The following is a 17,682-nucleotide window of genomic DNA, read 5'->3' on the forward strand; positions in this document are numbered from 1 at the left end:
TTCCATGAAACACAGTATTTGATTTAGTATAGTAGATATTTCTGTAATAAAACCTAAGGAGAGTTAGCAACTACGGATTATTTCCTTTAAGGCTTTATAATTATAGTCACTTAGTGAAAGATTATGGATGTTACGGATATCTATTTAGTATAACCAAATATACTTCAGCCCTCTTTTATCGGGTGGGGGTTGGGATTATAAGTTATTCATAACTGGTGACCGTTTGCGTTGACGGATTATTTTATAGCTCATACTATGTTGTACTGTATAAATCTGATCATATGCAATTTCAGGAAGTGAAATGCTATATTTTATGGACTAGATAAAATAAATCATTAGTTTATACAGTACCATGCAGCTTTCATATAAGAATGTTTTGGAGGGCGTATTCAGTTACGAGAGATAGAGTATTGTAAATATCGTGAACTCCTAAATATTGGTGCATTACGCGTATTTCCATCGCATTATTAATTTTAGCCCTTTTAAATTAATACAGTATACTATCATTACACTATTATCGAAGCACAGTTTCCTGCTTAAACTTTACTTCCTGCTACTGTCTAGAAGTGGTAGCGGACACAATCGATGGCACACTGAGAAAATGTACGGGGTTAAATGCTAAGCGAGGAGCGATTGATAAAAGCTAACTATAATTTGCTAAAAAAAAGTGCTGATTATTGTCTAACAGGCATAGAAGCAACGCTAATGGTCGTCAATATTCTAACGACTAGCTTATATAGTATTCTAACGAGTCTTTTCCTTCTTTTGAGTATTTAACAACAATTTTTGGTACAGTACTGGTACTAGATATGAGAACACGCATATTCGGCAAAGAAAAAGTACGGCGCGAAAGTATTGTTTTAATTTCGGGATTACAATATAGTTTGAGGGATTTTTATCAATAGTAGCCGAAGCTTCTTGTTCTGATGGAAAATTAATCAAGGAGATTTTTTTAGTGTAAATCTATCAACTTGAGCTTCTGGAAGCTGACAGGTTCCTTCATTATCTGTACGATTTTGTATTACGAAAACTAAGAATGGTCGTTCCAATTCATGAGTATCACCGTGCATGCTTTCATTCTTTTCTTGCAGTGCTTTATGCGATTCATTTAAATGTCGCTGCCGAATACTATGCACCAGCATCACATCTATATTCAAAATCGAGATCATTTTCTTTACAGTTACAGGGATAACAGTTGCATCAATTGAAGCAAAATTGGAGCAATACAACTATAATAAAGACACCATCAGTTATTGAAGGGTTTGGATAGATTGAAAATTCAATAAAATAATTCTCCAGATTCTATTTTTTCAGTGCGTAAATAATATTATCACCATTTTTGACTGAAACTCAAATTGGTGAAAGTATTGCATGTTAAAGTTCATTTATGATATTCCTTACAACAGTATTGATTCCGTTTGAATAAAAAATATCCAACATATTTATGTTCTGGAATAAAGGTATCAACAAAATTTATAGTAAAAAAAAAGAAAAGATAATCATTCTAGTACCGAGAATTCGATAGCTATTGTTCACTATCGTTTGTCGCTCGCTTTATTCAAGACGGAAAGGATGCATTTAAACCCAAGTTCAGATTCCTGTATTGACTCGATATTGCAGATTCCAGCTATGATTTTAAGATTCTGATTCTGAACGGCCGTCGTCTTTTCGATTTTAAGATCAAATCAATGCTAGACATGATCATTATTAAAGTTCAGCCTCAAGTTATCATCGATATCGAAGAGTTACACAGCTTTACCTATAGAAATTATTTAATTTAGGTAAAATTATAGCGGTACGCTAGAGTCTGGCTTTGTAGCTAATGTATGAGACGAAAAATCAAGCGGAAGTACTATCCTACAGGATATTAGTCAACGTCATATCTTGAAAGTAAATAGTAGTGATAAGCGAATATCAATACGACACTAGCTGGATTACACGTCATGAAATATCTGTATTCTCTTGGTATTAAGAGTTATTATCCAATGATATTACTATATGGCGAGTTAACGCTCAAATCGCGGCTACTTGTATAGGAAATCGATGATGCTAATATAACAGAGGTTGCAGGTGAATGTTTTGTATAAATGAATTATATAGCAGGTGAAATGCTGTCCAAGATAAAACTAAACCTTGATATCACTCATGTTAATTAATACATTATAATAATTCAACGAACTCCACAGTCTGGCATAAATATTAGTTTAAACTTCCTGCTGTCTATTTAAAGCATAGCTTGCGAGAAATAAAATAACAAGCGAACATTTTGTAATCTATAAACTTCATTCATATAAAATATTTTTCAAGTTAACTTTGATGTTATCATACTACAGTAAGCAAGGATAAGATATCATTGTTATATTGTCTTATGATGTCCATGTTCAATTGTTCATGTTGTACTGTATATAAGTATATAATCTGGTTGAATATAAGCAATAATTGATTGCTTTGATTCGATTCATGTAATTATGTAGAATACTTTATGACAACGCTATAAAACTAAGATAAGATACAAATTTTAGAGAATAGCTTAATGAATCATAATTGACTTTTTATTGACAACCTTTCGCTATCAATAGCAATTATTCAATTCTACCTACAATTTATAATAGTGGCCATACACAGATTTAATTTGTTATATGAAATTTCCAATACGTAGGTTAATACTTTTAATAACTGACGCAATTCATCAATTAAGTGGTTGTATTATACAGTATTAAAATTAATGGACTTGAAACAATCTAAGACTTGGCAAAAACTGATAAAAATCTTGAGATTATGATTTACCCCATATCCAACCCCGTACCAAGCCACCAATACCACCGCTTTTCTTTTGTTCCATACGATGATCCAAAGATGGAAACTCCACGTAATTATTAGCAATGTCAAAGAAAAGAGGTTTACAAGGGATAGGTTCGAATTGCGGCGGAAATTCAACTAAATTTGGCTTGTCCGTCAATGTCGAAGGATCCGAATAATAAACATCTAATCTTTCGCTAAGAGGCTATGTGAATAGTAGGCAAAAAGTTTTAATTAGCAAAGTTACCAAGGTACTGTAAAATATCAGGAAAATAAAAATAAGTGCAATTCATATCGAGGACCAACACACTAATTCATACCTGTTGGCGTAACTGCTCGATCGACTCAATGGTACTTCCTTCTAAATCGTCACCTGGATGGTGATACGCGAATATAGCATTTCATAATGTTGAGATCATTAATATTCCTTACTTAAGTTAAAATCTTAAATATAATCATTCGTATTAAGTTATTAATCTTGCGCTACCGACGCTTACGCAAAAAACTGTACCTGATAGCAATTTTGCATGAGCTACACACTTTTGTCCACGCGCCATAGAAATAAATCGTTCAAGCCGCTGTAAATATAACTAGTGAGGATAATGGCTTATGATTAGAGATGGTATTAGAGCGATCCTGATTATCAAGTATTTGCATTGACAAGATTTTTACTTGGGATTTCCTTTCTTCGCATTCCTTGAATCTTTCAATAGCATCACTACACCGAGTTATAGTCTTTTCAAATAATGCCATAGCTTCGTGCCACTTATTAGCAAATACATAGGTCAATCCAACGTGGTAACACCTATATCCATCCAAAATAAATAAACGTAATTTATAAGATTATTGTTCCAGTTGATATAACTCATAAACTATGCAAAGTAATCACATTCCTAAAGGCCTTGAATGCCTGCGTTTCTGCCATAATACTCGACGCTAAAGTTTCATCATCTTCAACACCAGCAAGTTGCAATTTGTCTCCTAAAGTCTGAGTTAGAATATTTAAAGTATGCATACTTAGCAACTGTAGATGAGTATATCTTATCAATCTAATGCAAGATTAAGATAAGAGAAATGTCAATTAATCATTTCCGAATTCATAAAGGTAAAATTTTCGCTTTCATTATGGTAGTGCAATACCTGTAATGCAATATCATACAGCCTAACTAAATCGTCTGGTTTAGTCGGTTTATTTTTCGATTTACTAGAACCAGTACTTTCAGGTAGTTGCATACGCTCTTCCAGAGAATCAGCCATGACAATATTTCTCTCAATCGTTATGCAATATTTAAGGTGTGAAACGTATGATAAGAGGTCAAGAGCCTGGGATTCCCCTCTAGAATGAAAATTCTTTGCGGATGCCTAAAACGATGATTTCAATATCAGATATGTGCTGTTGGTTTAGTAGTTTAACTACTATTCTATTCTAAATCTATTAACCTACCGATGCGTCTGATTTTAGCGAATCTTTAAGTATTTGCAAAGCGTCTTTGCACTCCATCAAGATACCGTCATAGACATCAATTCTACTGTCATAATCTGTGGCTCTAGCCAATTCTTCCGAAAGACCATGATAACGGAGAACCAAAACACGAATTTCTTCAGAGACTATGGGAAGTTTCTTACCAAGCCATATCACTTCGTGAAGGGTAGCCGCTTGTTTTTCTCTTAATTGAGTAATAGTCCGCTGAAATAAACAATCAATGATTTCAGAGAAAGTTCATGCTTATGTCAAAGTACTTGCAGCCTTACGTTAATTTTAGCAGCTAATAGATCTGAGCCGCCAGGAGCATTCTTCAATTGCATTAATTCTTTAACATCAGCACTTGATTCATCTAAATTAAACAGGCAGTAGCGAATATTTGGTGCAACTTCGTTAGCACGCTGACTGTAGGTTGCAGCTTCACTTTCTATTAAAATTCCAGCCAATTCTTCATAGATTTTTCTAACAATTTCGTTGATTAATTAATTAAGCAATGAGAAGATTACTCCTGTGCAAGAAAAACTTGATATCGGCGATAAATAAGAACTACTGTACAACATGGATGACACAAAGAATGATTACTCCTATCGGCCAGCAAAATAGTTATTCTTAATCGTTAATTTCATTAACATATCTAATTGTCATGTAAAGGGTATAACGTAATGTCCTTGTAATTAATAAATCCTACCAAATTCATATTAAAAGCAAGAACTATCATTTCCACTTACTTTGCACGAGAGAAGAGTTCATATGACTTGTCCCATAATTGTAGTTCAAAGTTTAGGTTAGCTGCCATCCATGAGTAATAAGCCTACAAGTTTAAAACAGAAAGCTTGACTTTGAATAGTGAACAGGTTATACGAGGGTATGAAAATGCTCCCATAGCGGATTAGTCGCTGTATGTTAAGAATAAAGAATGTAGATCATCTTCATATTCCTATTTAAGAATCTGAAATGTAGTAATTATAATGATGTATGGCATTGAATATGGCCACTATCAATCGTGATCATGTACTGTAATATCGAAAATTATTCAATATGTATTCAATAATACGTCCAATTGAATCATAACTAGGCATGGACAAATTCTTATAAGACCGTTATCCTGAGGAATTAATACTGTAGTATCGTTGAGCAGCAAGACACTTCTTTTGATGATGGACGTGAAATCAGTTTACCTGAGCTTCTAGTTTGGTGCGAGCATCGTAGCCTTCATCATCGCTTAATTCGTGTAACATTTTAGCATAATAAACTGCTTTCTTCATTCGGCGAATCAAATGGAATCTTTTTCGTATTTCAGTATTGGATAACTGCTTCAACTCCATAGCATAACTCCAGGCGCGTTCGGCACACATTAGCGGCAAGTAAAGGTACCTAATTATACGATGACAGTTCATTGTAGTGAATTGTAGAAATGTTACTTTACTATGAGTAGGGCTTTCACACAATATTATAGATAACTACAACGGTGCAGCAATGGTAGTCATCTTTGATCCAATTCAGTCGGTTCGATGCGATGATTTTGGTCAACTAGTTACTACATAACGTGGTAATTTGTCAATTGGTCGTTTTACTTTCGGTTAACGACTACTATAAAATGTAGTAAGCTGTCGTGTGGCAGGAACAATTTTGTACCCGACGATCGTGATTGATGAACAAGTAAAACTATTTAATTTTAGTTGTGACTGAAATTTCAATGCATCCAATCAATAATATGCGGTATCCTATCATCCCAACTATGAGCAGAATGTATCGAATATCCTATTGACAACGTTTCCATTTGATCATTTGATATACGCTTGGATATTAGCTTTCATTCTGTATTGAATAAATGAACGCAGTAGCAGAGCATCATCTTACCGAACGTCTTTGGATGCAATTTCCGTGGTTATTGCCTTCTTCCTAAAATGATGGCGATTACCATTGACAAAATGTAACGATTTCCTAAGCCTCCGTATTCTTCTACTGCAGTATTGCCTAGATAAAGAGTAAGACATAACCATTATGAATATCCATTGGTTGTATCCTGGTCGTTGGTGATTATTAAGAACCCATTGAAAGTGGCCATTTTAACAGCCTAGCATAGGTTGCTGCAGTATGATGAATGTACCTGTATCGTTGGTAATCGCCATGGCGTAAACCGTGCTGATTTTGTGCATTTTTGATGACTAACAAAACTATATAGTATATTAAAAAAGAAAATATATTGGTTAGCAGTATAATAAATGGACATGCAGTCAACAAAGTGTATCGGCAAGTCATGGAATCATTTCTGTGCCATGCCCTTTCCCTTTGCATTCGCTGACGCTATCATGAGTGAACAAGGCTGTCGACTAATTTTGCTGTCTATCGCTTGTTTCTTACTCTTTTACTTTTTTTTATTGAAGTAAAAAGAATGACTAATAAGTAAGCTATCCATTTTTAAAGAAGATTAAGCACCTTCCAAAGGAACTTTAATGGCTTCATTGGCCAAATCGTCTTGGTGGGTCTCTTCCTTTCCACCGACAGTCATGATGGATGTCGCTTTCACGTTGAAACGGAATGGTTTGGTAGAAAGCGAGTTGTACTATACTGTCCTTACTGCGCAGTCGCTGGAGTACAGTACACAGTAAGAAGTGTACTATACTGTAGACTGTACTGTTACACTGTGGGGTACAGTACAGTACAGTTGTACAGTACAGTACAGCACAGTACTGTACAGTACAGCACAGTACTGTACACTGTACAGTACAGTACAGTGTACAGGAGAGTAAAGTACTGTAGACTCCAGTGTAAAGTACTGTACACTGGACTCCTGTACAGATATTCGAACATGCGCATGCTCTAGCATTGAGATGACGATATCAGCACAAATTAGATTAACAGCTTTAGTATGAGGAAAAAAGAGTGTCCCAAAATGTGGACCCATTTTTCATACAAAGCCAAATAAAATGTGTCCAGACTTTCCGGACGCCCTCAGTACAGTACAGTACAGTACAGTTATACACTGTACAGTACAGTATAATATACTGTACAGTGGGGTGGTCTACAGTACTGTACTGTTCGGTACTACAGTATATTGTACTTGTAAAGTTCCCTCCATGTGCTTCTCTATCAAAACCCTTCCAATTCAACGTACTGTATCATGGTGCTGCCTACTTCAGTCTGTCAATAAACTGGAAATAGGCACAGCAGGTACGAGAGATGTTGCTTACTCTGATCTCATTTGTAATAGTGACGTATAAAAATGAGCTGTATAAATCAATACTCTACTGTATCTACCCCAACTTGGATGGTTCACCAACTGCATGATCAGATTTGACAGTGACTTCTACAAAACTGTACAGTATACAGTACAGTACTGTACTGTACTGTACTATACTGTACAGTACGAAGCCGTACAGTATAGTGTACAGTACAGTAGTACTGTACTAGAGGAGCCAGAATGGACCTGAGACCCGCTCCGAGCACCGTGACACTTTTGTACTGTACAGTACTGTACTATAGTGGAGGAGAAACGCGAACCTCTCCTTCTCTTGCAGTCATGGACTTACGGACTACGGACCCGTGGTAGAGCCTGTGCCCTACTGTACGGTACTGGAATGTGGAGAACAAAGGCGAAGTCGCGAACCTCTCCTTCTAGCGCAGTCACGGACTAACGGACTACGGACCCTGGGTAGAGCCTGTGCTATCACTTTACTGGAGAAGTACAGTACAGTACTGTACTGTACTGTACTGTGCTGGAGAAGGCCGAACCTCGGCCTGGATCGCAGTCATGGACTGATGGACGTATAGTACTGGAATGTGGAGAACAAACGCCAACCTCTCCTTCTCTTGCAGTCATGGACTTACGGACTACGGACCCTTGGTAGAGCCTGTGCCCTATGGTACAGTATTGTGCTGGAATGTGCAGAACAAAGACGAACCTCTTCTTCTAGCGTAGTCACGGACTTACGGACTACGGACCCTGGATAGAGCCTGTACCCTACAGTACTGTACTGTACAGTACTGTACTGGAATGTGGAGAACAAAGGCGAACCTCTTCTTCTAGCGGTTCTAGCGCAGTCACGGACTTACGGACTACGGACCCTGGGTAGAGCCTGTGCTATCACTTTACTGGAGAAGGCGAACCTCTGCCGCGATCGCAGTCATGGACTTATGGACGACGGACCTTGGGCATAGACTCTGCTACAGGCCTTCAGGGCACCGTCCAGTACTGAGTGTTCAACACCGACTTGTACACAAGGGGTCGATAAAAAAGGTCTCCCACTGCCCCACCCTACTCTCCTATACTGACAAATAGAGGACGCAGTCCTGTCCCAGCGTCGATCAAGGCAATACTGCAAGAAGTGAAGAATCTTGATCAACTGCCATCATTAATTGAATGATCAATAATATCCACTTGCTACTTTGCAAAAGGGATATCTCTCCTTTGACGACCTTCAATCAACGCTATTGCCGTCTAGGATTGACTCCAATCTCCACAGTCACTTTTTCATACCAGCTTAGTCTACAAATAGAGTTGACCGATTGTTACATATAGTATTGGTAGTGCGCTTGTTGGAAGTGAAACACTCCCCACCCCCACGGTTTAGCCAAACACCATGAAGAAACAGTTTATGAGAGCTAAACAAATTGCTAATCAAAGCATTGGAAGGTAAATGGATAGTGTAAGATAATCTTGAATAGAGCTTTATTCATTGATCAGTGGTTATCGCCTAATGGTACGGCTGTATCATTTCATGCAAAAGGAGAAGGAGGGATGGATCAACATGATACTACAAACTTGACCTTGTGTATCTTTTCTCATCTGTACTGTATCTTGACAACGATTGCTATGCACTCTCTTAATGGATTAAATGGTAGCATCCTTCCGTTACCGTAGTCATCAAATCGTTCAATATTCCTCTATTCATTCATTGATAGTCATAACCATCTCTATACAGTTGTAGAAAAGAGATGCTCTCGCTTGATCAGTTTCCTTGTTTGCAAGCACTAAACCATCAACAGCAACATGATGGTCAAGGGGATAATTCAATCGATCCAAACATCATGCCATGTACATTGTACAATTGGTGTAGCTTAGACACTATCTAAATATCTATACTTTGACCATCAACAGCAATATGATGGTCAAGGCGATAATTCAATACATGATCATCGATCAATGGATCCAAACATCATGCCATGTACAATTTGTGTAGCTTAGACTTTATGTAAATATCGATACTTTGTAATGGTGTAAGTAAAGTAATATGCGTAATATTTATAGGTGCGATAGATGAAGTTTATATCAATTCAATTAGATACATTATCCCCATAATAATACAACTATTATTATAATTGTGCATATTATTTCCTCTTAAGAGCCTAATTTGCTGTTAACAATACAACTGGCCAGTGATTGGAACTGGTTTTCTGATGGCTATACGAGAAATGCAGATGCACCTGATTCATGCATTCATAGCTCTTCGATACAAAGGCCAACGATCCCTTGAATAGTTCTTAATAATATTAACTTAATTTTCTGTTTAACTTAGAGCTACAGTTCTGTTGCACTACTAATTTCTTTTATATCCAACATAGATATCAAATTTCACAATAATGCTATCATCTCATGTCTATACTCTATAATAGTCTCACGATATTGTCTAATGAAATACGAGTACGTTCTTGGACATTAGTTTATCTATCTATCTATCTAATCTGAATGCCAATCAATCTATATTGCTAGTATTGTACGTATAATAGAGGTTATCAATTAATTATTTTTCATATAGCACTAGGCACTAATGATGCAATGCATGAGAAACTGACGTTAATCTGATGACTAGAGAAACTTTGTCCAAAGTTTTTGACTAAAATAACAATCATTTCTTATCTTATTAGGGCAGAGAAAACAGAAATCTCAGATAAACTACAACAGGTTCGTATCAGGCACTTCTAAGAAGTTCCCGTATAAAAAATTATAGTAGTAGATAGTAGACACTGTACGCTTGAAGGACAGATTATAACTTACTGATAATTATCATTCAATGAACTACAGTAAAGCATTATCATACGAAGATGCGACATGTTTCAAAATATTATTCTAACGTTATGTAGTAATCTAGTCGACTCTATAAAATACAGGATTCAACTGACTGTTTTGTTTATCTGCTAACTAATTGAACCAAATTGCCTTTTCTTTATCCATTTTAATAAATATAAGATGTCATTTGTTTGAAAAATTATTATGACGTTAATAGATTGAAAAGAAATCGGAAGCAGCTAAAAAGTCATTATCGACTGTAGTTAAGGTCTTCGTACCTTATATTAACGGTACCGGAGTTGATAAAGAGAAACGACTAGTAAGTAATGCTGATTACACAAATTATCTTCCATCAGGCTTAAGAGAATGTACTGTTATAATTTTACTATAAATAATAGGATCAATGTAATACTTATTTGCACAATCTTTTTCTGCCTGTCTATACAAAATTGTAGCGAAAGAATCATGCAAGTCATTTAGGTCAAAGTTTACAGGATTGCACTGCAAATCTTCCCAGCGATAGCGTCCTAAAGTAAAAATCTGTCGTCTTAATAATCGCTTTAATTACCTTAATGAAATATACTCTATAGCTTTGAAAGTAGCTGATCAATAGCTGATACTAAAGATATAAGTAGATCTAATAGTTAGTGTAAGTTAAAAGTAGCTATCAATATCTTCAGAGAATCATCAATAATACTTCTCAATATCAAGCAAGGATATTAAATTAATGTTGGAGACTAAATTTTACTATACCTCTACAATGACATTTAAAGAGCTTCGTAAACTGTATTAAAAGGCTAAAGTGAAGATTATTATTTTATATGCTTGATTATAGCAATAGTTTGCTGTCTCAGTTGAATAGACCAGAAATTCTGTTACACTACAGTGTGGATATCATAAATAATCTATAATCTATGGCCATAATTTCATACCTGGTAATTTATTATAGACAATTCCTTAAGCCTAATAATCATTTTCGATCGATATATTGTAGGAGTGTTGTCATGGATTTAGGTACTGCTTTAAATGAAGTAGGAAAACTACAAGTGAATGCCGAAGCAAATATAGATGAAGATGTAGTCATTCCTATCAGTAACGTATTAGAGGTATAAAATCTTCACTGATATAATACTTAGGGATAATGAAATATGCAAAAGTTTTATTTCATAAGTCACAGTTGTACACAATGAGTAATAGTATATAGTAAATATCATAGGCGTTACTATTCCATTCTAAAATGGAATCATACCATATTCACTGCATGAAGTTTCTAGTTACCTATGAAATGTGAGCAAGTGCACAATATAAGACAATGACCGGACACATTATATGCAACAAGATTGATAGTATTAAATCACCTAATTCGCATAAATTACATTAAATTTCTATCAGTTTGGTGTACGACATATTATTGATTACAACACTTTTTCCGACTACATATTATGGTCGTAAGAAATGATAGCATTCTATTGATTAATCTTCGAAATAGCAATTAAAATAGTAAAAATCGAACGATCTATTTCAATCTGTCAACGTAGGGTAATAATTAATCTACATTCTTCTCTTAAACTTGTTTAAAATTGAAACTATTCTAAATTCATGATTATAGATTGGCAGCATTAGTATGGTTATTAATAAATTTCTTAATATTCTATTTTTAACAAATTAACATGAAATCCTACTTATTATCTTGGCACCTACTTATGAAGAATGATGGCGCTGCCAAAGCCAAAAAACGATTATCCGGTGCTAGACTAGATATGGACTCAGCTAAATCGAGGTAACTCTTTCTTTCTTACACTATGCAAACTGCTGGTAGTTTGAAAATGTGAATTAAAAGAATTATTACAACAATAATTAGTGAACGTAATTTGTTTATTCATGCATTATGATATTACAGATTAATCGCATTTAGTGAAAATGTATTTTGTACTTTTCTTCACAATGTTTTATTCATTAGACTAAACAAGGAAAAGGAACGCAGCAGTGGTAGTGTCAATATGGTCAAGTTAAAGACGTTAAATGATGAATACGAAAATAATGAAAAAATATTTAACCAAGCGCAAGTAAGTCCTATAAGTACAAGAAATTACATTCTTTTTGATTTCATCTTTAGCTTTACTTCATTACCTGTACTTAAGTAACTGATCAGTAAAGTAGTGGCTATACAGGTATAAAATTCAGTGAAGAAATTATGCTTGATTTTATTCAGCTAAGCGACATGATTCGTTTCACAATATCGGAAATTCAGATTTTACCATAACCCCTAGTACTATGCATCATTTCGTTGATACGTATTAGTTAATAATAAATAATATACATGATAGGTTCTGCAAGTCTAAATTGATTCGTGATTGAGACTAATTGTACTGTATCACAGCTTAGCTATTTGTAGATTTCGTATTCTCCTTGTGATCGTTAATTACTAACCTATCGTGGTATTGATAGCATTTATTGATAGCATTCGTAAGCTCAATCAAGTATACCTGAAAGCGTCTCATTTACTCCAGCTGACATCATGTCAACTAATTATCATTTAAATTTATTTCATAGGATGGCCTAGCTATCGAACATTTGCAATTTCTCTCCAATGAAACTATGGTAGCCTCATCCGTTTTAAACGTAAATACGTATATGTTTATTAATAATTCTGTTAAATTTAATAATTTCAGCACTATTTACTAAGACTGCTATCGCACATGACTAAAATTCATGTAGATTTAAAAATCTAACGGGGACAATCGTTATTAATAGTCTTCAGTAATTTGTCGTTTAGGAGATTATGGCATTATTCACTGTTACTTATATAGCATATATTATTTTTATTATCCATTCTTGTAGTTTGTGGACCATCAAATGCTGTACCTTAAAGAAGCAATTGCTGTTTACGAAGCATTTAGGCCATCCATACAAAAATCGATTGGTAATTTAATAGTTCTGATTGTGGTCTTAGTCTAACTGCTATATTGTGCCTATTGCTTTTACCGAATACTTTTATAATGGTTTACTTTTTTGATATTGTAGAACAATCCCCTCGAAAAAAAGTATTTGGCGTCACGTTAACAGAACATTTGCAAACGTTCAAGCGTGAAATTGCAGTGGTATTGGAAGAGTGTATAAAGTATATTACCGAGAATGCAATGGAAACTGAAGTACGTAAGTTGTTATTCTAAGAAGCTCGATATTCATCAAAATTAATTGTGAATGGTTTGCCAATGTTACTAGGGTTTATTCCGAATTACCGGAAGTGCTTCTCAAATGAAATTGCTTCGGGTATCTGATTGAACTTTTGTTGTATTAATTACTTTATTTGTGTCACGAATTTGCCCTATGATGGAGCTTAGTGTCTTGTTTAAATGGAAGGCATATATTATCAAGACGTCAACTCAACAGTCAATAAATGTAACCTTTATTATACAGGCTGCTTATGATGGAGTTGGTTCTATTGAGAGCATCCTTGACGAAAGGGATTTTATTCCTGGAATTCATTCTATTGCAGGTAGATAAAATAATGTCATCATCAAGCAAAATAGTTAAATTAACATTTATCGCAAGCATAATAGGTACCTTCTAATGTATAATTGTTATGTATACAATTTACCGAAGGTACACTAAAGCAGTATTTGAGAGAGTTACCTGAACCATTGATGACTCATGAATTCTATGACGAATGGATAGATGCTGCCAAGTATAGTATAGTAGCTTGCTATAATAAAGCGTTATATATGTATCCATATTTAACTCGCTGTAGTACATATTTGTATTATCGTATATGACGATAGTCCTTGTCTTTGATCTAATTATTATACTATCACGTAAATACCACCAGGATCACTGATCCCCAGGAGCGCTTGCAGGAGTTGTGGAGGGTAAATAGAAGCCTTCCGAAAGAAAATTATGAAAATCTAAAGTGAGAATATTTTAAATTATCAGTTCCGGCATAAAATTTAGACTTTATTTCCTGCTGTTTATATTTTGATTCATACTCTTCTTATAACTATCAATGAAATTGTCTCACGACCGCTTGATAAAATCATTTTTATGGCTCTATTCAGATTTTTGATAACATTCCTAGCCACCTTAGCAGAGAATGCGGAAATCAATAAAATGAGCAGTAGCAATCTTGCTTTAGTTATGGCACCAAATTTACTACAATCTTCACTACAAGGCTTAGAGAGTCCAACGTAAGACATTAATGCATTACTAGCTGTATACTAACTAGGTTATTGCAAAAATATTTATGTAAAATCTATCAATTATTGCTATAAAATGTAAGTATTCCGTTATATCATAATATGACTACCTACTGTTTCCTAGGAGTCAAGTACATTTCAATGAAATTACATCTGCCGTACAAAGTTTAATCGATCACTGTGAATGGTTTTTTCAGGAAGACTGCGTTTAATGTTTTGTATGTGTAAACTATGCTGATATTGAATTGTGTCTATCGAGGCATTCTTTACAAAATTTCGCCTATTTTTTATGCGCTGATGGTAGTGTGCATTTGAATAAGATAATGCAATTTATTATTATTATTATTACTTAAGAACTATTACGAACTATAATTATCATTTAGACTCGAAATATTAACTGAACTTACTATATGCAGCTATCCAATATTACGCAGCAAAACTAGTGATGCGGAGTTGATTTGCTATATTACTGTTATTCAATATTAAGTCATTTTTTACAGAATTATTGCAATCATCTTCTAATAGCTTCATAATTCAAAAGCATTGGATTATGGCATGCAGATATAGCCAATTATCGCCTATAATTAAAACCAGTACAACGTAGAATATTCTGCTGCATGATTTACTGACACTCAGTATGTATATCTCATTGACCCAGATTAGCTGTTTTTACGTTATTGATATCATGTCTTTAGCCATATTGCAAGAACATAAGAATCTTTTGTGACGAAAACATTATATGACGTTGTCCTAGCAGGATGACTTACTTCAGACATTGTATGATAAGCTGTTGAAAGCAGCATTTTACTCAGTTTTCTATTATTTCAATTCGAGATAGGTACACATTTTTCTCCGTTCTAGCGTAAGGTTGCTTTGCTGATTGGCTTACGTACATCATAGCGCTATACTTGTATTTGTATTTTACCCAATTGTACTTCAGTTTTGTAATAGAGCTATTGGTAACTTGTAGCGATAAGTGATCACTGTATGATAAAATTCGTAATCTTTATTCTATTAAAAGTAAAGATTTTGTAACTCGAATGGTATTTAATTTCGTAGTGGCAGAGTAAGAGATAATATCATTACCATGCTGGAATAAATAACTACTTTCAATTATGACACTAGGCTAATTAAATTGATATCTTAGCAATAAAACTTAATCGTTGATTAGACATTCTCCTACAAATACTACCCTACTACGCATGAAGGGGCAGCATTTGAATGCCTTAGCACTAGTTTATCGTCCCAGAAACAGTCGCTTTATTTTAGACACTATCATATCTTTCTAATTAAGGAAGATCTAAAGTATATAACATCTTTAGCTAAAGTAATTTCAGTAGTGTAAATGCTAAGCTTTTAATGAAACGCAATCTATGACCCTCAACAACCACCAAATCAATACAAGTAACAGACTCCATAACTGTCAGATATAAAATTTAATACGTGCACATATACGTGTAGTGTCCCAAACTTGTTTACTATTGGAAATACTAACTTTAAAACGTAAATTATAATGTATGTTTGCTTTAATCCGGCTTATATATGTTTATTATTTATTATTATTATTTACAATTTCTAATATTGTTATACTCAGTGTGATGGAGGGTTCAATATCTCAGAGGATTGAGATTTAGTGGCCATTTACAATTATTACAACAAAGGGTTTATAAAAGTTATGCTTTATTGTAGGTTAGTAATGTGAAGTACAGTGAGGTAGTTACGGTAGATCACCGTGCAAGCTGTCGTGAGTAACGAGTAGAAGTATTAGACTGTGAGAGACTAACTAGAAGACTAACTGAGAGGCTAACGAACTCTGAGGTAGAAATCGCCGGTATTTATAGTTTTAAAGATAGAGCACATGCAGAGAATAGGATTGTGAAATTAGATACAACATATACCATAACAGGTTACAAAATAGCAGATGATTGTAGAAAATAGCGAGTACCGTAATAACTAAATACAGTAGTCTATATATGAATGTAGAGTAAGCGGACTGTAGATCTGTCTAAATATAAGAGCAATACAACATGTCTATATTTAAGAGTGGAATATAGTTACAATATATTCTAAATACATTACACTCAGGAATGAGACTTGTCTGTACAGTATATAGAGGAAAGAATTACAGAGAAGGAAGTATTGCTTAGTCTAGTTAGATTCCAGAACTTGTGAAAGTATAGAGTTGTCACTGGTTGAAAATTTAAAAAATAGGGAATAAAAGTATCTACATTGATTAAATATATTTAAGGTTTATAAAGTTTGCTCGTGTAAAAAATAGTCAGATTACCTATACTAATCCTTACTCACACTAATCCTCCAGTAAACGAAGTACGTAACAATCTTCACGCCTCTAAATCTTCCCTTTTCCGTTAATGATCACGCAAATTGTAATAGGTGTAAAATCATGAAATGGCATTATAGGATTGGATTTCCTACATAGAAGAATTATTTTTATCAATTCTAATATGCACTCATGATTTATAATGGATTAAGTCGTTCTTTGAGACAACAGCAATGATTGTCATAACTTGAGTAATTATAAATTTATTCGTATTCTTTATATGATTTTATTAAAGGATAATTTTTATTGGACCAGAGTTACGGTAAATCATAAATGAATTACGAACACCTACTAAGAAACTGACATTAATCAAATTTGCGATGATTAAAAATCGTTTTAAGCTCCAGTCGATTTTTCCACTGTATGCTTGGTATTAATTGAATGCGATACTATTCTAGCTGTAGGTACTAGAGAACAGATAGAGAGCTCAATCTGTCCACAACGAATATTAGAAAATCCTTACTCTAACATCGTACATGGTACACTAATAAAGGACTTTGTGTGTAGGTATTAACCAATCACATAATCCTTTAAAAACACTACAGTTATTCTTAATAAGTACCTCAAATTTTTGACATAGAATGCCAGGTACATCATTATAAAGTATAGACTGATTTAGCGACTGGTATGCTCACGTAATATAATTTAGCATTGGCATCATAGATTATTTACTATGTTTAGTATTGTGACGGAGGGTTCAATATCTCGGAGGATTAAGATTTAGTTGCCATTTACAATTAGTACACCAAAGGTTGTATAAAAGCTATACTTTATTTTAAGTAGTAAAGTAAGTACAGTGGGGTAGTTGCGGTAGATCAGCGTGCAAGCTGTCGTGAATAACGTATGAAGACTAACC

The 17,682-nt window shown here is 34.4% G+C and overlaps 2 protein-coding genes across 2 annotated transcripts; one reads left to right on the forward strand and one right to left on the reverse strand.

Annotated features, from left to right (window-relative positions):
- Positions 1-938: 938 nt before the first annotated feature.
- Positions 939-6,794, reverse strand: TRIADDRAFT_52953 (uncharacterized protein; the record flags this gene model as incomplete). Its single annotated transcript, XM_002109721.1, has 14 exons — positions 939-1,229; positions 2,807-3,004; positions 3,120-3,172; positions 3,311-3,389; positions 3,472-3,604; positions 3,817-3,848; positions 3,940-4,161; positions 4,244-4,486; positions 4,552-4,744; positions 5,011-5,093; positions 5,461-5,656; positions 6,143-6,184; positions 6,393-6,459; positions 6,722-6,794. The coding sequence occupies 14 exons, from the start codon at positions 6,792-6,794 to the stop codon at positions 939-941; spliced, it is 1,905 nt and encodes a 634-aa protein (XP_002109757.1).
- A 2,071-nt stretch (positions 6,795-8,865) lies between these two features.
- Positions 8,866-14,697, forward strand: TRIADDRAFT_52954 (uncharacterized protein; the record flags this gene model as incomplete). Its single annotated transcript, XM_002109144.1, has 16 exons — positions 8,866-8,918; positions 10,151-10,187; positions 10,510-10,611; positions 10,748-10,824; positions 11,287-11,398; positions 12,002-12,072; positions 12,253-12,358; positions 12,846-12,914; positions 13,134-13,215; positions 13,317-13,444; positions 13,518-13,565; positions 13,713-13,791; positions 13,899-13,980; positions 14,122-14,202; positions 14,348-14,476; positions 14,610-14,697. 16 exons carry the CDS (start codon positions 8,866-8,868, stop codon positions 14,695-14,697), a joined length of 1,344 nt encoding a protein of 447 aa, XP_002109180.1.
- Between the last annotated feature and the right edge of the window lie 2,985 nt (positions 14,698-17,682).

This window comes from Trichoplax adhaerens, genomic scaffold (assembly GCF_000150275.1).
Source record: "Trichoplax adhaerens TRIADscaffold_2 genomic scaffold, whole genome shotgun sequence".
Taxonomy (NCBI): domain Eukaryota; kingdom Metazoa; phylum Placozoa; class Uniplacotomia; order Trichoplacea; family Trichoplacidae; genus Trichoplax; species Trichoplax adhaerens.